Here is a 24017-nt window from a genome sequence, read left to right as displayed (position 1 = left end):
TCCTATTACGATTCATTAGTATTGCTGGTCTGATTGTTGCAGATTGCATTCTGTGTGCTCAGTATTAAGAGTGCATTATACATGTGTAATCTTGGATATGCTATGGTGTTGTTTTTAATCTGTGTGCATCTCTGCAGCATGATTTTCACATTGTTATCTTTGTGTCTGTGGGCATGCCTGTTTGTGTTTGTACTAGATCAGTTCCAACAACTGCATATTTTTTCTCTTTTCGTGTTTTCTTTGAAACTGTGTAAATGATCCTTTCACTTCATCACTGAATCTGAGTCTGTTGTCCTCTGGAACAGATTTGGCAATGTCTGCCATGCAAAAGTCACAATTTGCCACTTAGTTTGCATTAGGAATCAATCATTTTTATTACTTTATATATATATACACACACACCTAAGACATCATTTGTGCCAGAAGAGGCTCATTTTGTAAAATCGATCTTACAGTAAGACATTGTTTTAAAATGCTATTCTCATTCCTAACCATGACCAAATGAGAAGGAAGTGGAAGATGTCATGTATGCAATTCATCTGAACATCTGAGGAACACAGAGGCTGGACATGGGTGCACAATATTCTTAACCCCTCTGAGGGGAGAAACTGAGAGAACCTGGCTTGGTAAAAGTTTTTTTTTGTCATTGTTTTTATTGATAGTCCACGGCCTGCCCCTGCTCCCAGCGCTGAACACAAACTCCTCACTTACAGGCCACGACTTACTTGTTGTATCCAATACAGGCGACAGGTTAAGAATTTGGACACCACAGGGCCTAAAGCATGGTGTGAACTTGCTTCACATGAAAGAACAGAGTTGCTGCAGGTAAATGATTGTTATTAATTTATTTGTCTGCCACTTTTATGCGACGTGACTTACAGTGCCTTGCAAAATTATCCAGACCCCTCGCGATTTTCCTGTTTCATTTTAAAGCTGGCCATCAAGACACTTTGAAGTAGCAAATGATATATGCAATAAACCCCTTTTTGTGGCAAACAAATTAATTTTAGGAGCCCAGAATTACCTTAATGGGCCTCACAGTATGTTGAGTAGCCTCTGTCTGGGTGTAATAATAGCCACTCCCATGATATCAGAATAAAACCACCAGTCTCTGTGATGTGCCTTGGTCATGGATAGAAGCAAAAACTGAACCATGAAGACCTAAGGAACATTCAAAGCAAGTTAGACATGATGTTGAAACCATACACTTGGCAAAGACCCAGCGTAGTCATCTCTCTCAGTCAACACCATCCCTGCAGTCAAGCCTGGTGGCAGCAGCATCATGCCAAGGGGATGTGTCTCCTCAGGAGGGACTGGGATGTTTGTTAAGGATTAAAACCAATGGATGGAGTAAAGCACAGGCAGATACAAGAGGCCAAACTAGGGTGACAATGTATCTTTCAGCAGGCCAGTAATCCAAAGCTCCAAAGCTCCACTGGAATGATTTAAGTAATTAAATGTCCTTAGAAAGTCTTTAAAACTGCAGATCATTAGAGAACTCCAAGCAGCTTCAGAAAGCCCGAGAAAATCTGCCAAGAAGAATGGACAACAATTGCACCAAGCCAAAGTTGGTCCAGGCTTAAGCAAAAAGACTTGTGGCTGTATTTGCTGCTAAAGGTGCTTCCACAGAATATTCAGTGTATACAACTGAATGCATTTGCAGCGAACATAGGTACCTTTTCTTACCTTTAGAAGTTTGAGCATTCAGGTTTTGAATAAATATAGAGTTTTAAAAGAGGTAAGCCTCATTTTGAAACTTCAGATAATGGGACACCAGAGGAAAGGTCAGGATACCTGTGGAAGGCACAGTACATTTGTATCCTTCGGTGCAGCGAGACATTTTACCGTATCTGTCAGAGTGATCTACAGTACAGTGCCTTGCTCAAGGATATAGCTGCACTGCCCAACCCAGGGGTTGAACCTACAGCCTTCCCGTTACAAACTTTAAATGTGCATTACCTTAATCGAATGTTACAGTATATACAGTTTTACATAATTAGAGGTTTCATGTGTTCTTTAGTTAGATATTGAAATAGCAAATCTCAGTGCTATATTAAACACTGTGTGACAGTATGTGGGTGGTATCGTGAGATAGAATTCTGAGCAGTGAGCCGCAGCGTTCGGATGCGGTCAATAATGTTGTGGATGCGGGTGTGAAATACAGGAAATAGCCCCACGCAGGGCTCCACCAGCAGGGAAATACACAGCCTACCAGGAGCAGAAGGCAGTTCTTTACATTGAGTTGCCCTGTGGGGGCTGGGCTGGAGGGGCTCCTGGAAATTGTATCAGTAAGATGAAAGCACCAAGCAAAAGGCTAAAAAAGAAGGTTGAGGAGGCTTCCTCTGCCTGTTACATTCCTTACGAACGTATCTACTGACAATAAACCAAAACAATCCCTTCTTTGGTGGGCACCAGTACTTTCTGGTGCCAAGACAGCCAACTCACCGGAAGCTTCCTTCCCATTTCAGCGGACTGCTGCTACCAGCAAAGTCTTGAACACACCAGTGCAAACCAAGAACACATTTCTTGGTGCTGATCAACTCGTAAGTGGTTATTGGACAGGGACTGAGTACATAGCTCTATGTATGGTTTGGTTTGGTACCTGTATGGATGGCATGGTTTGATATTCACTGCCTTGGACTTTTTGTGTCATAGGTTGAAATGAAAAGGAATGAAGATGTCAAGGATATTTTCACACCTTTCAATAAAAACACTCTATTGTGTCATGTGTTTGAATTTCAGCTGTATTCACAAAAGCCAGTAAAATGAGCTGAAAGCTAATATGTTGGATGATGGTATAGTGTATGTGTGCTTTGTACTTTGGTTGATCTTTTCCAATTTTCATTAAGTCTTTAACCAAGCATTGTCCCAGGCATTTCTGTGCAAAGGAAAGTGATGTCATCTCAGCTGGCAGTGATGTAATCCTAACTCTGTCTACAGCATATGAAAAAAATGATGTCCCAGCACTATTCAAATGTGGTATAAAAGTTACTATAAATCAAAGATGATGAATGCTAGTCATATTTTTGTAAATAACTTTACAAATAACTAGAATATGTAAGAAGTAGGCTAATGCATCTTCTTCGTACTGTAAAATAGCTAGAGGGAAAGTGAAATGTAAGACATCAAAATATGGGTGTTATACCGAGTCACATAACAGAATTCTGCGGTTTATTCATTTAATAATTTGCCTTATTTTTTTTGTCTTCAATTGACAAGAAGTCTGTCAGTCATGAATTCTTCTGTCCGAAAGTATAGAACAGCAGCCGTTAATCTTCATGATGTATCAAAGTCTTTACATGTGCACATGACTCACGTCTGCTGCGTTAATCTCAGGCACAGACAGATCTTGTTTGTCGAGTTGAAAGACGTTCTTATTCAAAGTTGCCATTCTTAGCTTCTAATGAGTGACGTAACTGTGCAACACATAACCCAGCAACCTTGTTTATCATTAGTACGGAAGCATTTTTTTGTTTTGTTTTTTTATTTTCTGACTTGTGGTACAGGAATAAAATGAGCCCTGGAGTGTCTCGGTGTCTGCAGCTCTGCTGGAGACCTGCAGTGAATACCAATCTGCAAGGTGATGTAGGACCACATAGTGTGCAGCTGTCCTCCACACTGTTGGCTCAAGTCTAAAATTAGAAACATTCCTACTTGAAAAAAGCTTGTGGACAGATTGCCTTTGTACAAATATATTTTTTAAACACTATTCCCTTACGGGTTTCGTATCTTACCTTCCTTTATTTCTTCTATTGTACCCCTTTCCATTGAAATGTGTATAAACTATTAATGTCACAGAAGCATTCGCCAGCACTCTCCCAGCAGGCATCGCCAATCTCTAAACCAGTCCCTTTGTTTAGTCCCGCTGAAAAGATTCTAATCTATCTTCTGCAAGCATTGAAAACAAACCAGCCTGCAAATGTCGGTTATTATGCATGTCTCGCGGAGGAAAGGAAGAAAAGTGACGTGATGAAGAGTATTCTTCTTCTGCGATGGAGGCAGTGGTGCTGCGGGCTCCTCCCGGCATGTGGCAGTGTGTGTGTGTCCGTGTGTGTGTGTGTGCACGTGAGCGAGTGTGTGTCTGAGATCCATAAACCAGGCCTTCGTCTTCTCGTTCAGATATTCCACGCTGTGTTAGAATGATGCCCTGTGCCTGCATTTGCAAGGCATCTCCATGCGTTGTATATGGATCAAGGGATAATAAGTCAGTTTCGCCAGTGCTTGCTGATATATTGTACAGTAATTCTATAAATCTGGTGGCTATCCAGCCATCCATTCAATCATTATACAGTGTAACTGACAGTATGATATGTGAAATGTAAAAGAAGACCTGCTGAACTGTTAGACCAATAGATGATGGAAAATTAATTGCCACAGTTCAAAATGCTTTCCAAGCTAAAATAAAAGTTAGATGAATACAAAAGCATTTTGTTGTGAAGTTCTATGTCTTGGGATGGAAAAAATGAAAATGCTGAAATATGAATGCATAGCAACCAATATAATCATGATCTGAATGAAAGAAATCACAGAAGCATAGTCAAAATTCAGTTATACTGTATCAAGCAACACATCTGGTATAGCAGAAATCAGGACAACTGTACTGAAGAAACTTGATTAATATCTTTAGACCAGACAGCATTGCTTTGCTTTAGGATACAATGAGTATCTGATTGCAAGGCACATACTGTAACAGAAAGTGTGTGCATGTTATTTCTCTTCTAAAAAGAAATGCTTGGCACACGTTTGTAAATCATGGCAATTTCATGCTATCAATAAATGCATCAAGTCTTTACATTCCTTGTTTTCTTTCTGCATCAGAGATCTCTAAGTCAGTTGTCAAAACAGTTATTGATCCTGCCATCCCCAGTCCACAGTAATACAGATCAGTTCTCCATCACCGAGTCTTATCATTGGTCAAGTCTTGAGCAGACTATCGGAGTTTAAAAACAGGCATGTTTCTAGCAGATAGCAGATCATTGCATCGTGCACCTCAAAATCTCTGTAGCCTAAATACTTCACCTGTTCAGATACCAAAGTCTGACATGCCTCTAATTAAGATTGCACTTCTAACCCTGTTGCTTGTTGTGGCATTCTCTTGTACACTGTTTGCTGACGGTTTCTTTAGCATTGCTTGTTGTGTACATGTCTCAGACATGAGAGCTACAGTATGAAGGAACCAGCTTGGCTCTTCTTGCAGTGTTTATTTATTTAAAAAAATTGCTGTGTTTGGAATTTTTTAAGTCTACAGTGGACCACTATTTAACAGAAAAAAAGAGACTAATTGATGTCTGATCATTCAGAAATCAGATTTGGTTTTGATTATTTCAGAACCAGATTTGTCATCTTCTTCAGGAAAGTCAGAGGAATGCACACCTCAAGTTACAGAGCGGTAAAACAGTAATCAATCAAAATGATAGAATAAGCAGGTCAACACACTCCATATTCCATAATCAAATTTAAACATTGTGTATCTACATTTTGATAGCATATCTTCCCATAAAATTGTAAGCAAAACACAAACTTGGCAATAGTTTATACTTTATGCATTGCTGGGTTGTGGTTTTGCATTAAATGGGCTCTTTAAATGGCTTTTCACGCACACAAATGTCATTTTTGGCTGGAGAAAATTGTACATTGTCTGGATTGAGCGGGTGGAGTGGTGAGGAGCAGATCACATTCTGCCGTTCTCTGTTGACAGAGACCTCTTCCGCCTTTCATCAGCATGAAGCTGAGACAACAAACACTTTGAAAATGCACCATCGACAGCCTGCTGTCTGAATCACTGCACCTGTGTTATTAAAAAAAAATGTCTCTGTATTGGCAGCGACGGTCCAAAGGGAGGGAAAAGAAAATGTCTTGCTTTGGGCAAAACAAGTGGCTAGAAAAGAAAATGATGTCATACAGGCACAAGGCTGCAACATTCCAGTAGTGAACAGCGGGTGTATACCACACTCATAAGGGTGTGGCTAATTTACAAACATTCAGGTTGTGCATGGCCAGCCTGATCGGCCTTCCTGTCACTGCTGGTGCTTGGTGCCAGTGTGTCAGTGCCCCAGGCATCAGTTCCCTCCTCTCTCCGCCAGGTTATTGCTGCTGATCAATCAGCGCTGGACCGCGGTGGCATGGAGGGGGCTGGCCGTGTGTTCTGAACCGAGGCACCGCTCTGCTGGTGCGGTTTCCCCTTTCGATCGGGGACAGAAACCAAAAAATGCCTAATCGCTCAAGTCTTGGCTGGGGGGAGGGGTGTCTTCATCAGAAATCAAAAGAGCTTTGAAAAAACATTGCTAGCTATCCTAAGGAAGATTTTGTTTATACAAAGCCCCTGGTGTTTCAAACTGAACAAGAGCAGGTTCTGGTCACAGTGGTATCTAGAGGCTAGGCCTTCAGTTCACGTAGGACCTGATGCAGTATATCATACCAATATTTCTCACCGCTGGCTTGGGCAGGCTGAAGGCAGTTCTGCTCTTTTTGTGGGGCTTGGTTTAATAAGGCAGGGCTCTCAAGTCTGTTTGCTGAGGTCTTTTCCTCTTGTAGTGGACTGAGTGCGGCTGTGCCTTGTGCCCAGAGAAATCTCATGAGTTTTCTTCCCTCGCTGCTGTGCTTTACTCAAGCTGAGAGTAACTTGATGACATCTGAAATAATTTAAACAAGCGCAGTGATCATTAATGGCCCTTTGCATTTTTTTTATTCCATTTATTTGTGTATAGAAAGCAAATAAAAAAGCTTTAACTGAGCGGGGAATAACTGAGCCCTGGGATTTTTTTTTTCAGTCCAGTGGTGGTGAGGCAGTCTGTGAACTAATCTTCTCGCTGTGCTGTCGGTAATGATAGTTAATTATTATTTTGTGTCTGTGTTGCGCTCACTGTGCACAGCGTCGCCCCGATTTGTGCTTTTGGCTGCTCAGCTCTCCCCCCGGAGAGCAAAGATGTAAATAGAGGCGTTGCAGCAGCCTGCGCTGTTCAGAGAGCTAATGAATTAAACATCCCAAACAGTCATTTTCACCCATTTCCACTGACAAAAGATCACAACAGATAGAGGCTGGCAGGCACCTTCACAGTACTCGCTGCTCGCCTGTGTGTGTGAGCGAGCGTGAGCGTGTGCCCATATGTCCTTGAGCATGCATGTGTAATTAAATAACGTGCATCGTGTAATGCAGAAGTTTGTGAATATTAAAAAGTAGTCCCATTTATATGCTGAATAACGAGAAAACTGCCGAGCGAATTTGGTGCGACCAGAGGCTTCAGGACCCACTCTTGCGCAGTGATTGATGTGTTTGGCCTTTGCCGGATGAAAAGATACCTCCCACTCAAAAAAGTCAAGATCTTGGAATTCCATGGGGCTGAGCTGCACTGAAATTGAATGTTCTGCAGATGTGTCTTGACTCTAAGGCTGTGCTGCTGTCCCACTGCATAAAGGTTTTGTGATCAAAGGCACCAGCAGTCACCTGCCGCATGTGGAGGTTGTCCACAGTTGAACGGCCTCCGCTCTTTTGAAAAAACAATTGTCCTTTTGTGTTTGTTACACTTAACCCATCAGAGGTGCTTTAACGTCACGGCTCTATGGGGACACCTTGGCCAAATCCATGGTGACACCACAGGAATGGCCTTCATGTCCTAAAACTTGGACGAGCTGCCTTTCTTAACCTCATGGAGTTCAGATCCTTCCTCTATCCAGTTTTCTAAATTTTACCCCCAGGAACGAAAGCTGAGGATTTCTCCTTTTTTCTCAGATTTTAGATTCCATCATGCACTTTGTTATTTTATATACTGTATAATGTTTTGTTTTTGGAATCACCAGTAATATGTCCTTGTCAAACACTCTCTATATTGAATTGCTCTTCTTTTCATGACTGTGACACATGTGCCAGTATGGGAGTATGGAGAAACACGGGGTCTCACTGACACTCCTGTTGTTGAATCGTGTATTGTGTGACACACCGTAAGGCCTTGCAAGAAGAATTAGCAGAATCTGGAGGAGTTCTTTAGGCATGTTTGGTTATCCTTGTCAGGCAAGGTGAGAATGCTGTGCCTACACAGCTGCTCTGGTACCTGGCTAGTTTCATAAAAATGGTTAAAAATGAAAAGAGACCATTTGGCCTATCTTTCTTGTTTTGGTATTCTGTAGCTACTTGACCCAGCCAATTGACTCTTCAGACTTTTCTTGGAGGAAACCAGGGTATCAGCTTGTTCCACATTTTCCACAACCCTTTTCATAAAGAAGAGCTTCCTCTTCTAGCCAGAGAGCCCTGTCCAAGGATGTCTTCATGCTGAGGAATCAGTTGTCACACTTGTGCTGAGACTCTGCTTCCAAACAATGAGATTTTTGTTTTTTTATGTTTGCAAGGCCATTATTCCTTTACTGTCCACCCAAAGGGTGGGATGTTCTTTCACATAAGAGAGGAATACAATGGATGAGTGCAGTAAGCATGCTTTAGTAAGCTCTTCTGTATTCAATGTGCTGTCTTGTCTCTGCAGGCCCTGAGGAAGACCACACGTGTCACGATGAAGCCACTCGCACTGCTCTGGCTGTTAGGTTCCCCGCCTCAAGCACCTCCACCCACGGTCTGTCACGCCCTGCTTCTCCCACCACGGAGTACCTGCCCAGGTGTGTTGCACCCTTCCTCACCTCTTTCTCTGTGGGCAGTCCACACTCCTCCTCACTCTCCGCCTCCTTTCCCCTCCTCACTCTCCTAATCCTCCACCTCCTCACTCTCCTCCTCACTCCCCTCCATCCACTCTCCTCCTCCACACTCCTCCTCACTCTCCTCATTCTCCTTCTCCTCCTAACTATCTGCCTCCTCCACACTCCTCCTCACTCCCCCCTGCCCCCTCATTACACCTCCTCAGTCTTCAGCTCATTGTTATTTACTCTCCCTCTGCACGTGTGCTTTACCTTGGCTCTTAACTGCCCATTAAAACATATTGATTCACCGGGAGTGGGCCCTTTCATTTTTATGAGTTCTTCCCCAACGTGACGAGAGTGTGTCAAGAGGTTTATCAGATGCTGCCTCTGCCAGCTTTTGAGAACTTGTAGTGCGAGAAGAATGTAGTGCTATTATACAGAATAAAAACAAATCAAATTTTCTGTTTCTTATAAAATTATTGATCCTCTACCTAATCCACCAGTTTCTTATAGTCCATTGTTGAATCATCACTTAATCTTAGCAATCTATTCTCTTATACTTTCTGACCCTTGTCCTGTGTCTACTTCATCTTAATTCCCATGTACAGTATAGCCCTGAGTGAGTGCACTAACTGTAGGTTTCTTTCCCATAAGAACATAACAACAGTTACAAAAGAGAAGAGACCATTTGGCCTATTTGGTAGTTACTAATTAATTGATGTAAAGATCCCATCCTGAAGTTTCTTGAAAGAAGCCATGGTGTTGGCATCCACAACATGGCAGAGTAGCTTGTTCCATTTTCCCACACAAGTATCTGGGCAAACAAGTATGTCCTCTCGGTTTTCGATGCCCTTCTGCGTAGTTTCCACTATTGTCCTCTGGTTTGTGTTTCACTGTTTCAAATCCTCTGCATTCACTTTGTCAGTACCCCTGAAGATTTTGAATTGACCAATTGACCATTGGTCCCCTTGTAGTCTTTGTTGAAGACTTAAAAATTCTAGCTCCTGTCAGCGTAGGCATCCAGCCTCCTTCAGGGTGTGGAAGAGCGGAATTCCGTCAGTATCAATCCCTCCCCAATGGGTAAAAGGCAGAGGCTAGTTCTTCCAAAGGGTAATTGCAGCCAGAAAGCCACAGCAGCAGGACTCATTACAGCAGGGATGAAATGGAGTGCAAGGTGGAAACAACCGCCGGTCGCTCTGTGCTAATGGCATTTCACTGTTAAATGAACCAGCACCCCATTGCCTGGTGATCACGGAATGTAAGGCTCTTGTAATCCATATGCCAGCCCAGCAGGGTGCTGTGTCTGTTATTTCTGTGCCTATGCTCCTCAGACACTGTGGCTGCTGCACGCGCATTGTCAGCAGTAACAAGCTGTCAGCGATCAAGCTCAATGTTCTGGTTGACAGAAGTGTTCAGTCATATTAAAGGAGTTGTTTAAGAGCTTATGCAAAAGTGATCCATCTCAGCATGCAAATATGTGTTCAGCCACTGGATGCCTGCACACAAGCCCAGCAACATACACAGACTACTCCGCTACAGGGCTACCACTGGTGTCCTAACTGCACAAGACCAAAGACCCAGAGGGCCTATAAGGGCCTTTGAACCTGGGGGACAAGGTGTCTAGTTAGAGGGTCCAGGGCAGGTCTGAAGGACCTTTTAAACACAGTATACCTTGAGGTCTCTAGCAGGATTGATCATTCTGCTAGACCCTGAACTGCCTACAGTCCTATGCATTCATATTTGTTAAGAAGGTTGTATTTCCCACTCAAAGAGACTAAGGGAATCTGCTGTGCTGTGCTGTGATGGAGGTCTGATCTCAGGACCCTCTTTTTGTTCTGCCCATTTACGGCACACATGAGTCATATGAGAGTGTAAACGCTAGAAAATAATGACAAATTATCAAACCACCTTCTAATTTAAAGCAGTTTCCTGTCCTGCATTAATTAAATAGCTTAATTAAGGTTTGCAGCTAAAAGGGAAAATTAAATGAGTTCCTGAATTTAAAATGGCTCTCCTAATTAACTTAATTGCATTTTTGAAATATAAAAACATTCATTAGGATGCCAAGATTAGAAAGAAATGTTTTCTTTGTAGCAAGCTTTTTATCAACCATTCTGAAAAAAAAACATGGAACAAAACAAAAGCCTTAAATTTTCAACTGGAGGACAGAATATTATTTGAAAATATACCGTCATTCTGTTGAAAATATGTCACTATGCATTTTTAAAATCTATATACTGTTTATGAGACCCACTGAGTCATACTGTACGTCCACATTACTTATAACATCAAACATACCAAGCTGGAATCTGCAATTATCTGGATGTTAAAAAGCAAAAAGTCTGCTTAAGAAAATATTGAGATCAGTGTAAGAGATCAAGTTGGGTAATTGAAAACTCAGCGGGGAAAAAAATAAATAAATGCATGTGCCCTGGAGATCAAGTTGAGGAGCCAGCTCTCTAGACTGCAGGGGTAAGAGAGAAAGATAGACCTAGGCCTAGTCTGAGGTTTAGAGACAGAGTTTAGGTAGGCATGATGTCAGAGGAGAGCAAAGGACAGGGAAAGAGTCTGAGGAGGGTTTGTGATGGATATTCCTGCTAGCTGCCTAGCACCTCAGGGTTTGCCCAACCAAAGCTCCAAGTAATGGCAGGGAACAGAGGGATTTGTCAGGCTCCCATTTCAGCTGTGACCTGTCAGGCTGTGATTGGTTGGCAGGCACCCTGGCTCGGGAATAATAGGCACCTGTGTTCTGCTCTGAGGGCCTGGCAGAGCCTCAATGTGAAGACCAGTGTGTGTGAAAGGAGATGGATAGAGGGAGAGGGTGGGTAAAAAGCAAAGAAATAAAGAGAGGGAACAAGGTCGGGCGATTTTGTATCAAAGAGTGAAAGGGTTTTTTTTTTCCTTCTCTCCCTCTTCCCCAATTCAAACACTTGGTTGGAAGACACACTCTCATGCCCTTCTCCTACTTCTCCGACTCGTCTGGCTAGGGTCCAGCGATCTCCAGCCAAGCCGAGCCCTCGGTCCAGACACCCCCTCCCCACCCCAGCTCTCGCCCTGACCTCCCTTCTTGTGTGGATGGCACTGAATCTGCGTCGCGAGGAGGCGTGCTCGTATCAGGCCTGCGTGACATCTGCACAGCAGTTTGCATAGCTGGCCGCCTCTCCCTGGTTTCACTGGGGAGACAGAAAGAGAGAGCGATGGGAATTGAGGGGAGGGAGGCAGGGCTGGAAGAAAAGAACTTGCACGGTGAGAAGAGACAAGAAGGCAATCAAAGACGATCTTACCACTGTCTGGCTTTTGGGTAAGGGCCTGCTGTTTACTGTTGTCACAAAGTAGCAAATTGTCTAGCTCCATAGCAAAGGAATGCTATTTTTTTGTTCAGCGAGTCCTGCTGCTTGAGAAATTGTACTTGGGCTTTGTATCCTATTAGGGGGAAGAAGGAGGGGGGCCTAGTGTTACTGCCTTCTTTTAGCAATTTATTTTCTTCTCCGAGTGGACGCTGCTCCATGGATTGGCATACCCTCTTTATCAAGAGTTTCGGCTACAAAAGCGACAGATAGCTCCGAGCTCCCCCGGCTGATTAAAAACACCAGCCCTGTGCAAACTCTGATGAGAAACCCTGTGGCTCTGCTCGGCTGTGGCATGGTGTGCCTGCCATCCATACTGCAAGAGCTCTTTAATAAGGGCCCGTATCAATGAGATTTTTGCTCCACTTTCTGTGAGGCCAGATAAAATCCCAAATAGTTCTCCAGAAGAGAAAAACGAACTTATGCGTATGTACCTCTCCATCTCTTTTTTCTGTTTGCGCCTTTAGCTTTTTTTTTTAACTTTCCTTTCCTTTAGTTACAGTTACTTTCAGAAAAAAAGAGGTAGAAAAATTTAGCCCCCCCCTTCCCACCTCCAGTAAATAACCTCCGTGTTCTCCCGAGTGGCCCTCTTTCAGCCTGGAGCCCGTGCGATCAGCTTAGTTAATAAATCCCCGGATTGTGATGGTAATTTCAATGGAAGTGATTGAGTGAGTCAGACGGCATTCATTTTCCCCCTCTGAAAACTGTATTAAACTGTGAAGGATTAGGAGCCAGTTCTGGAATGAATTAGAATTCATTAATATTTCCCCGATATCCAGACTCTTCTTTGGGTTCACTTTGTTTGTACCGCATTGAAGATTTGGCGATCGCGTTTTAGATAAGCTACTGCTACTCTGGAAGACTGAACAGTGAAACACGAAAAAAGAGGACGCGAGTGGAAACCGCTTCATTAAAACTGCATTAGAACTGGAAACAGGAGGTGCTTCTTCACACAAAGGCTTGTGGGAGGATGGAACAAGCTACCCAGCCATGTGGTTAAAGCTGATGCTCTGACTTCTGTCACAAAAGCAGAGGATAAGATTCTCAGAAGAACTTTTAACAACCAAACGGGCTAGATGGACCTTTTCTCATCAGTAACCTTATGTTTCTCCTATTATCTAATAACTATCTTGCTTTAAAACCAAGTAAGCCCGATAGATTCATTGTTGTAGTGGAGTTGCAGGCTGGTTGTTTGTACTACTGACAGTACACTGACCTTTATTAAGATGTTTCAAATGAGGGGAGGCTGTTTAACCCCTTCTGTCTCATGCAAAAAAATGAATACCTTATTAATCTGAGGATCTCACCCAGCTGTGTCATGCAAGATTTGAGGAATCAGCTTCAACAGCTTGACTTGGTGGTGTGTTTTAGGCACCCTTGACTCTTGTGTAATGGTGTCCCTGCTATTTTTAGTTATGAATCTGTTAAATTGTCATTCCTGTCGATGATGCCCTTTTGGCCTCAGTGTGTCTAAACATTATCCCATTCCAAGGCTTCTGGGTGGCTCTTACAGTAACAGCCCTCAGGAATGATTCTGCTGCCAGTTGGTTTCCAGCTACGCTCCAGGTCAGAATGTGGAAGGGAGCCCCACTCAGTCAGGTCACTACTTTCACAAGAGACCTGCAAGTTATTAATTATGAATCTAACTTTATTTGGCTATTGCTTTTATGCAAAGCAATTTACATTTGTATCACGGTGCATTTTACTGGATCAATCTGTGCTCAAAGGTGGGGATCTGAACCCACAATCACCCAGTTTTAAGTGCAGAACCCTGGCCGTTACTCCCAGCCCAGAGCATTATTAGGTTAGATCCATTTCTAGCGTGTGTTCTCCTGATATAAGGCATCTGACATAAGTGATAAGAACCAGTTTTCTGAGACTGTGCTGTGAATGTTATAGCACGTCTGGACACTGCAATAATTAGTACAATAACATTTTAAGTAAAATAAGTAAAAATAAGAAAATGTTATGCAACTGAAAAATAATAATAAAGTAATAAATAAAGTAGTATATACTTGTTTTAAAACTTCTCAATATTTTATTTCTTCTAAATACATCATAAATAAGACATTTGATTCCAAGGGCTTATAGCATGTTTAAGTGGCAGTGATGTCAGTCTTGTTTGTGGTTTTGGGGGCATGAGAAGTCAGCAGTGCAGAAAGGAGGAGAGTCTCTCAGGATGTGTGTGTTGTACTCTCTCCAGGACTGCAGACATGGCAGAGTGTCATGTTGCGTGATTAGCGGCAAGATACGTGTTTTTACTCTTAGCTTGAAGGAATAAGATTGCAGCCCGTGAACAGAATCATGATCGGTGCTTCTGTCTGTAACCTCAGATAACCATTCTGCTCGTTCCTTTCAAATTTTAGTTTCAGAAGTATATTCTTTGTTTACAAGCTTTAGTGCAGCCTTTTCTGCTTGAGAATAGGTCCATGAGCTCTGTAAATTGTCGTAGGGTTTCTCCTCCTGTCAGAGGAGTAGAGATTTTGGAAATTTCCTTCGGTTGTACTTTTTTTGTCTTTTGTTCTTGCGCTGTCTTTAAGTGATCGATAAGAGATTTGTGCTCCAAAAAGCTGATTTCTCCATTTCTTTAAGAATCCCAATAAATCACTTGTGCAGTCTGGTCAGGTAGTTTCCTTCAAACACTCACTTCTGCATCCCTTGGTCTGGACACTTTTGACCTGTGTCGTGATGCCTGGTGTTTGTTTAAAGATTTGGGGTGATCTTTATAATTGCAAAGTAAGTAACAGAACACACTTTGTTTTCGCATAGACTGAATGTCTGTCTGAGCCATCACCTCTTATGAAGTGCTATGGTGTTGTGCCCTGTACCCCACTAGGAGGGCGCACTTTATCACCCCAGGCCACAAGAGACTGAAGCTAGGAAAGGCTGGAAAGGGCATTCTGTCCCCAGGCACCCCAGATCCGTCCTGCTGAGTTAGCGCTGCAAATATGCAAAGTAAAAAAAAAAATCCTGGATGTCTTTATGTCACTCTTGTTCATAAACATCTGCACTAGCTGCAGGTACCAGTCCATTGTGATGATGTAACACGTACTGTACTGTAAAGCTCAGTTCATTTTCAGCCGATTGAATTCTTAACACTGTAATGTTGCTATGTTCACATTTGCCAAGTTCACTGAGTTGTCTATGGTTTGGTATAAACCTGTATTAAACTGTATGGTGTAGAAATACAATAGTACTGTTTGTTTTCTTCTGTATTTAAAGCTAGTCTTGCTGGAAGAAAAAGAAAGGTTAGGGAATTATCCACCCTCTGCTATGCTATGTTCGTAAACCTGATCTCAGAATTTTCAAGCCGTTTTTGCTTCTTGTTGCCACTTAAAGAGTGATCTCCTCGGAGAAGGCTGAAGCATGCGATGAGGGTCTCTCTCTGTTCTTTTGAAAACAGTGGCAACCACCTGATCATAGTGAAGCACCGGCCCTCCCACAGACTCAGACGCACACCCACGTCCTCTCACACAGCATTCCTGGGAAGACGATTCATAGCTGTCAGCTCCCCAGCTGGGCAAGGTCACCAGATAATGAGAATAATTGCGAGAGGGGCAGCAGCACCCAGCAAAGAGATTTACAGCCCCATGGCATGTCACCAGCGCCATCAGCTGAGTACCCGATTTACTGCCCTCACCTTAATAGCCCAGCCATATCAACTGATAACAAGATTTACTGTCCTGCACCTCATAACCGAGGCACGTTAACCCAGGATATTCTGCCGCCAGCTGGCTGGCATCCCGATACCGAAGACTGATGATCCATAACTCAACAACCACACCATTATTAAGTCATATTTTACATTTCTGAGCTGCAAAGCTTTGCAGCGTTTCAGCACAGAGCCTGGCCAGCTTGCACGCGATTCAGAATCTTTTCAAAAACCTGCGTTAGTCTGTAATTGGCCAAGATGCCCACAGGACTTCAGAGCTCAGCCCTGTGTGAAGCACCACAGGATTCATTTCATGAGCATAAACAGCTAGAAAGGCTGTAATGAATGCAGTGGAAGTGCAAGGGCTGGCCATGTGAAAAGGATCATCTGTGGCCGGACTTCCAGCTGCTGTGCAACACTGAGCACCAAACAGTCCTGATACAAACAGGACTATATCTGGAAGCATGGCCGTATGGCTGGTGCAGAGCCTGATGCTAATGGCTTTGCAGAAGGCTGATACTGTATATGTAGCCCTGTTATCAAAGTGCAGTCATTAAATGAGTGAATTCCAACCTCAGGACTTAACAGTGTTTCAATAAACAGTGAAACTCAGACCAAGGAACACAACTGGAAACTATGTAGAAGTGCAAGCAAAGTAAAAACAAAGAACAGGGGGCACATGGTGTGATACCTTTTATATCTCATTGCAGTGGTCAGACCCCCCACTCCAGAGACCCCCATGTCTTTTACTAGGTGATTTAATATGGGGAAGTTCCTTTAAAACTGAGAACAGGAGACACCTCTTTACAAAAATGATTGTGGGAGTGTGGAACAAGCTACCCAACTATTTTGAAAGCCCTGACTTCTTTCAAGAGGTGACTGACTAAGATCTCCGGGTCAACCAGAGTCCGAAGAAAGAGGATGGGCCGAACATCCTCATTTTTCGTAATCCCCTTTTCATGTGAATCCAGAAACAAAGAACATGACTAAGTGTGTTTTTGCTAACAGACCCTTTGAGTCTGTTGTTCATCCTTCAACCAGTATTAAAAGAAAGCAGACATGCAGATGTCCCTTCATGGGCAGCTCTTTGAATCCTCCATTGCTTGACAGGTGGACTTGTCGAATGTGTGGTGTGCAGTGTGTGGACAAGGAAGTGTTTGCTCAAGACCAAAGCTGTGTTCTGAACCTTTTTAAAAAGAAATTCTTAGTAAATTCAAAGTTGCAGATAATGTGAACATAGAATAGGATTTTTGTGCCAATTACACCTGGTTTTATGAAATTCATGCGCATTATTTCGGAGTTAGTAAGAGCGGAGCACATTTTGCACTAGAAACATTCTGGTTGTATTTCATTTATGCCACAGCAGAGAGAAAATCAAATTTTGGAAAGCCGAGTCCACGGTGTTCCAGCTCAAATGAGAAATTCATAGTTGAATGCTTGTGCCTCTGGAACTCCAGTCATCTGATCTCCTTTGCTTTAGGTCTGCATTTCCAATTTTGAAATCATTATTGCCGTATTAAAATCATTCTATTTTAATTAAAAGTGTAATTATTTTTTTTTTCACATTCAAAATCAGGAAAACAAGCTGAAGAATTACGGCAACTTGATTTCAGAGAGCCCGTTGGTGTGGTGAGGGGCGGCCATTTTGTGCCAGTATGTCCAAAACATGAGGAATTCTAAGAAGGGGGGGGGGGTGAGGCAGGAGAGGGGCGCTTTAATCAGAACAGGTCCCTTTGGCACACACGGCTGTCTCGTCTGTGCCGCTCCTCACTGTCGACTCCTCTCGCTCGCTGACCCTCCGCGGAGCCGCAACACTCCTGTAGCCTGGAGCTGCTGTTTAACATGCAGCGCGCGGCGCGAGTCAGCAGGGCCGAGGTGAAATACGAGCCGCGCGCTGTCTGCTGGGGAGACTGTGTCCTCTGGCTGAGGAAAGACATTTCACTGTCAGGACCGCGCACGTCGACGGACGGCAGAGAGATGATATGTTCTGCTTTTTTTTCATTATAATTCTTTCTCTCAGGAAGGTTTCAAGAAAAAAGCAGATAGTTCATTTGGAGCTTGTAGGTAATCAGGCCTGCACTGAGTCTGGATTGTTATAATGACGGCAGGTTCCAGCCTAACGCATCCCTTTTTTAAAGAAAGGACATGCTCACACACCTTTTTCCCATCTCCTACCTTCCTCAGAGCAACATGCGGCCCCAGTAGGTGAATGGAGGTACGCAGTCCTGTTTGGGAGAGCCGCTCTTCTGTCGGCTGACCTGCAGAAATTGAATTAGAATGCCGTGGCGTTTGAGATGGCTGCGCCTTTAATGCCCACGAAAGAGTTCGTTCTTGTAGCAGCAAAGACTCCGTGGATCAAGCTGAGGTTAATTCCACGCTGAAAGGTAAAGTAAGAAGAAAGAAGAAGAAGTGCAACATATCAGCAGTGGAGGTGAAGAAGTGGCTCTGAACTGGTCTCTCAGAGCTGGCACTGTGTTTTTTTTTATTCTGACTTCTCAGCATGGAATCAGGCTTAAGCTGCTCTACTACAGCTCCCTCCAGAGAACCTCCCAGACACGATTTTATGTTTGTCTTGCTTTCTAGGCCCGTTTGTTTGTGGTTCAAACAATGTTTGATTACTTCCACATTTAAATAAGAATGAAAACCGCCAAACAATGTGTCACCGATTCAAACATTTTATTTCTCTTTCTCCCTTCTTTGCCTACCTCAAGCGTTGTGCGATTTCAAAATGGCTTCTGTGAAATCTGGAGCGAATGTAAGCCCTGGAGCGAAATACTCCAGAAATCAGCCAGTTGATGTTTTTGGTACAGTGTGCTTGAATTGGCAGATCTGTCCCTTTTCAATTAATCACTTGTTTTCAAAACTACATGCTGCATGTTGGACATTACCGTTACTGGGTGAAATAAGACTGATGTCTTGCTCCCCTGTGCTCTGTGCAGGTACTGGGAGCTGATCACTAGCTGCTTTTCCCCGGGGGAGATCCAGCCCCTCAGCAGGGAATGGGTGTCCAGGATCTGCTCCAGAGTCCCCAGGTATCTGAGGCACAGACACAGCCCAGCCCTCCAGGAGCTGAAACAGGTAGAGCATCTGATATCTCAGCACGATTGTTCCCCACTTCCCCCATGGGTTTCTTTCACTTCTTATACTAACTGCCTTTCCTTTCAAAGACCACGAGTCAGTAGAGGGACGTGGGGCTTAGTAAAATCTGCAAGAAAGTGAGAGGTTGCTTGACAATTCTTTAATCCATGGAAGCATTTCTGCTCCCGAACTGTAATCAAGACACTATTTCACCAGCCCTGACCTCAACAGACAGTATCCAATGGATGAGCCCAGGAATCTCTGTTATCCTTGTTCTTAAACACGTCAGTGAGTGACAAAATCGATGAATCAGTCGGTTAACTTGCACAGTCCTGCCAAGATGTGCAGGTTAACTTGCATGTCTTTATATCACTTGAAGGAGCTTTCCGAAGTTACAGTACATGAACTATCTTTTTCTCAAAATGTGTTCATTAATAGGTAAGCTTCCTTTTTTAACAATATAAATAAGGTCAGAAAACATGATAATTGCAAGGTGATTCAGTCTGTAATTTGTTTTCATCAGTACAGTAAATGAAGAAGTGGTTGGAATACTAGCATCGTGCGCATATATACTGTATATGCTAAAACTTCCTCCTGTGCTTCAGTACAGAAAAGTGTTAAAGACCACCACAAGTACACTGAAATATTGCACTGACTTCAAATATCTGATTCTCACTGTGCTTTCCTTTTCCATTTTTTGTCCAGTTTTACTACAGATTCCCTCAGTGCCCACGGCACTCTTTCAAATCTCAATTCTCATTTTCTATGTCCTTGGCACCAAAGAACGTATGGACACAACAACATATGAAAAGTTGCAAGTGAAAGTTGGGCATTCAGCCCACCTGGCTGACATGGTAGTTAGTAACATCGATCCAAAGCTCTCATCTGCCTGTGTCTTGAAGGCAGTGGTTGCATCTTCATCCACATGGCCTCATAACTTCTTCCATTTTCCCACAGCCCTCTGGGTAATGGGAGTGTGGAACAAGCCAGACATAACTGTTAAATTAAGATAACACTGGTAGTGGCCGGTTTCCTATGATTTACCATACAATCACTTTGTGTAAAGGGCCTATCACATTCATTGAGAAGTGTAGAGTATACAGTCAGACCCGGAGTACTAAATGCAGTCTGAAACCACAGCACCCAAGCTGCACAGCTCACACAAACAGCAGGTTTGTTCTGTTGTGACAAAAAGGCCCACATCTTGACAGGGTGGTCTTGAAGAGGGAAGTCCCAGAAAGAGACATCACTACATCAATCCTCTCAGACACTGCAGAATCAGTCTCATAAAGCCCTTTGTGAAAATGTGCATCGTAAACCACTTCTATTGTGAAGGGATGACAAAATGTTGTCTTCCTAAGATTTCAAGGTAACTGACTAAAAAGGAAAAACATAAAGAGACAGAAACCCTGGAAATTTTTAGATGAACCTCCCTCTGTACTGTTCCTTCACTCCAGGAGCACAAGATTCAAGAAGACAAGTTTGACACAAGATTCATCACTTATAGACCAACATATGCGGCATCTATTTTTTGTTCTTTTGGATGTGAGACAATTCTATTCCTTGTATCTGAAACTCTGAAAATATATGTTTGATTTATTTCACTGGCAGTAAAAAACAGTAAAAGTGTTTTATTTTCCTTATCGGAAACCCAACACACCAGCTTTATCTGGGTTGTCAGGTGAAGGGGTTATCAGCACACTGTTCAGAATTGCTTGTGGCAGGAATCGGTTATTCTGTTTTATCTAGGCTATAAAATTCTGGGCACTAAATTATTATAATTAAATTCCCCTCCCTCTCTGTTCTCTTTTTGTTGTCTTACCACTGTCTCAGACCTTGTCTGGTTGTCCCTGGTTTCTCTCCCTCTTCTTCCTTCCCTTGTACTAAATGGGGAAGTTAAAGCCGGCCAATTTTATCCAAAGGTACTTACATTTGTACCCATTAATACCCCTGGGTATTTTACAAGAACCATTTGTATGTATGAGTATGTATCTTGCTCAAGGGTACAACTGCAGTGTCTCACCAGGGACTTGAACCCACAACCTCCGAGTTAAGACTCCAGAGCCCTAACCACAGCTCCACCATGTTGCCCCTGCCTCTGCTCTCCCACGGCTCTTTCCCTCTGCCTTGTCGGGTCACTCCCTGCTTTCACTCCATCCTTCTCAGCTTCACTCTTCCTTTTTCGCCTCAAAATCTGCTTTCTCCTTCTCTCCTCCCACGCTCTCTCTCCTCTCTTCCCGCCAAGTCCAAGCCTATTACCCATTTCTTCCTTTCCCTCTTTTTGTCATTATCTCTCTCTCTCTCTCCCTCTCGGGTGTTAATGCAGTCTCTCACTCTTGACTCCATCTCTCTGTTGGCTTCATTATAACACCGCGCTCTGATCCCCGGCTCTGCAGCTCCCCTGCTGCAGCTCAGTCCCTGGATCAGAGAGCCGGGGATACATTACACTGCCCCTGGGGCGTCGGGATTTGTAACATGCAAGCCGAAGCTCGTTTCGCTCAGCTGGGATTTAGCTGCCCTGCCTGTGCTAGTCCCCTGCCTTGGTTTCTCACTGGTTAAGGGCTATAGTAATTAGCTCAGAGGTTGTAATGCTTCGGGGCTTGAATACAGTGGCCATGGGTGTCTCAGAGAAGACAGAAAAGAAACAAGACAGAAACAAGTTAGAGCTGAAGTATTCAATAGTAGTATTTAACAGAGCTGCTGACGCTAGACTCAGTGACTCAGTGTTCGAATACGGGGCTGCAGAGTGTTCAGCATACAGTATTTGAATTAGAGAGCTGAGTGACACTGGGCTCAGTGTTAGAGTACAGGGCTTCAGAGTGTTCAGTATATCAGAATTAGAGAGCAGAGTTACTCTGGGTTCAGTGGCTCAGTGTTAGAGTACAGGGCTGCGTGAGTGTTCATTATATCAGGGTTTGAGTGCTGAGTGACACTTTTTGTGTTAAGCATTCTCACAGCAGTATGTTCAGTATGGTAGTGTTAAGAGTGCTGGAGAACTCTTTGGTTTTTTTAGTCTGCAGTGAGTTCCTTCTTCTTGTCCACATTGTGACTGCTTTCATATTCCCAAAACAGTCCCAGTTTTGACTTGTTCGATTGATTCCAAATCTAATACCATTTCTTTGCTAGGCTTCTGAAATAACAACGGAAATGACAAACTATTTGAATAGCACATTAACTAGAGGCAGGATGTAATCATACAGTTCAAAGAGTGACTCTGCCTCGGGGCAGTATGAAAGCTGTTTAAAAAAGCTTTGATACTTGGTGGCTGTAGATCTCACCTCATCATCACCTCTCCTACTGCAACTTTATTTTGTAAGGTCTCGACAGTGTTGAGTTAAGAGGGGTTTGGTCTACCACATACAATTTGAGCAATGAATATTGCAAACAATATATATGCTATTCTTTATTTGGAGCAAAGCAAATAATCTCAGACAGAAAAACAGTACTAACCTACTTTATATCTTCGAGACCAATCGTAGATATGTTCTTGTCAATGTCTGAGGCTTCAAAGATATCTTGAGGACATATTAGTCTTTAATATGTGGTCTATTTTGCAACTCAGATATACAGAAGATACTGCATATAGAAAATAGATAAAAACAATTTATCAGCTTTACTTCTCAGTGTTATCAATCTTCATCTAAATGTGCTTTGCCTGTTTGTTCTTCAAGCTAGAAATTCACTGATAATAGAACTCTTCTGACTGCATTTTATCAATTCATCAGAAGAGGTCTTCAAGGAATCCTGCATAGCCTTAAGAAGGGAGAAAATAATATGAATTTGGAAACAAGTCTACATTAGAAGAGTGCATTTTTCTAATGTTCAGACCTTAGCTGTGTGAACTGATGCACTACCACACAGCAGCCGAACACTAGAAATACGTTTTCTTTTTCCACAGATAATTTGTAGCATCTAGATCAACAGGTTAGTATGATATTGGCCAGTGATTGCTGTTCTGTGTGCCATCTATTGTATTTGAGTAGTAGGGCCCTTTCTAAAGATGCTCACCACGATCATCCAGCGGATCAGAATGTCTTCATGACTGAAGATGTTGAGTGCTTCTACTGCACTGATAACATCTTGGTCTCAGATTCCCAGTGGTAAAACCCAAGACTCATCACCAGTTAGTATACAGAAACCACATTCTGCTAGATTAATACTGAATGCCAGCAACTGTTCACTGCTGAATGGAGATCTTGTGAACTGCTGCTTTTGGGGAATCCATATGGCAGAAAACTGTTAATATTCATGGACAGTGGCTTCAGTGCGTTCAACAGAAAAAGCTGTCTTTTTTGCAAAGTCCACAGGCTCGATTTGACAGCCTTGGTTTCCTCAACAGCAGTTGTTTTGTGAACTGGTGGCATCCAAGGATCGTCTGTACGCAGGGTCATCTTGGATGGATTCTCTGCCTTGTTTAAGCTCATTCATCCATTGCCTCACTGGAATAATGAGGGCAAATTCCGTATCATGGCAACTATACTTGCGGGGGATTTGCTTTTATGGTGTCTCCTGCAACTAAATTTGACAGCCAAGCATTGCTCAAACTTAGAAAAATCCATCCATCAATGCCCATTGAAAGAACAGAATGGCATTAGTCATCCACACATTGAGAAACAACCCTGGAACTGGGCATAAAATATGAATGCAATTACAGCACTCCAAAATTCAGAAGAACTACACACTAGTCAGAGTTGCAGAAGTATTTCAGTACCATTCACAGATGAGCATATACATCTTATCTTCCTAAAATATGTCTCAAGTGACTTTGGTAGAACATTTCTAATGGGCCTGTGAAGGCTGTGTTACAACAGGGGTGAATGCATTTGCAGTACTCTGCACATGTTAGGGAGATTACCACAGAATTGTGCTTCCACAATGTAAAACAACTATTTGTCCCAACTCTCTGTTAATTATTGTTCATTTTCAATTAATGAGTGAAAAGAAGGAAATTGAAATCATTTGATTGGACTTTTGATATGGAAATATGTCTTTGCATTATGGCCTTTGCAAACATATAAATTTAACAGGAGATTCAGTAGGTACATTTCAGAAATTAACAGATTTGTATTTCCGAAAACCAGCCCTACACTAGGATACGTTCTGCAAAGGAAACTGAAACGCAGATTGAAATGTCGAAATAACCCCATTTGCAGAAGCATAAAGGACCATGTTCTCCTTCCTTACAGTTTGAAGCATTGTTACGGTTAGGAAGCGCTTTTCTATAAATTCTTCCCATCCAGGAAAGTAAGGAGGGTGCAGAAACATACTTTGTGAGTGTGAAGATGTTTTAAGACAAGCACCCCAGTCATTCCTGGAAG

The 24017-nt window shown here is 42.9% G+C and overlaps 1 protein-coding gene across 3 annotated transcripts in view; it reads left to right on the top strand.

Moving 5' to 3' along the window:
• The window catches only part of LOC102688582 (dynein axonemal heavy chain 3-like), a 238715-nt gene that overhangs the window by 80945 nt on the left and 133753 nt on the right, over positions 1 to 24017 (top strand). For 2 of the 3 annotated variants that reach the window (XM_069192669.1, XM_069192671.1), the window contains exons 6-7: positions 8475 to 8604; positions 18561 to 18699. In XM_069192669.1, the coding sequence (XP_069048770.1) occupies positions 8475 to 8604; positions 18561 to 18699 (269 nt within the window). Of the gene's footprint in view, positions 1 to 8474; positions 8605 to 11570; positions 11924 to 18560; positions 18700 to 24017 lie in introns of those variants that run through there. The other variant, XM_069192670.1, reaches the window with a different exon arrangement.

Source organism: Lepisosteus oculatus, chromosome 7 (genome assembly GCF_040954835.1).
Source record: "Lepisosteus oculatus isolate fLepOcu1 chromosome 7, fLepOcu1.hap2, whole genome shotgun sequence".
Classification (NCBI taxonomy): Eukaryota; Metazoa; Chordata; class Actinopteri; order Semionotiformes; family Lepisosteidae; genus Lepisosteus; species Lepisosteus oculatus.
This window is presented reverse-complemented; position numbering and strand designations above follow the sequence as displayed.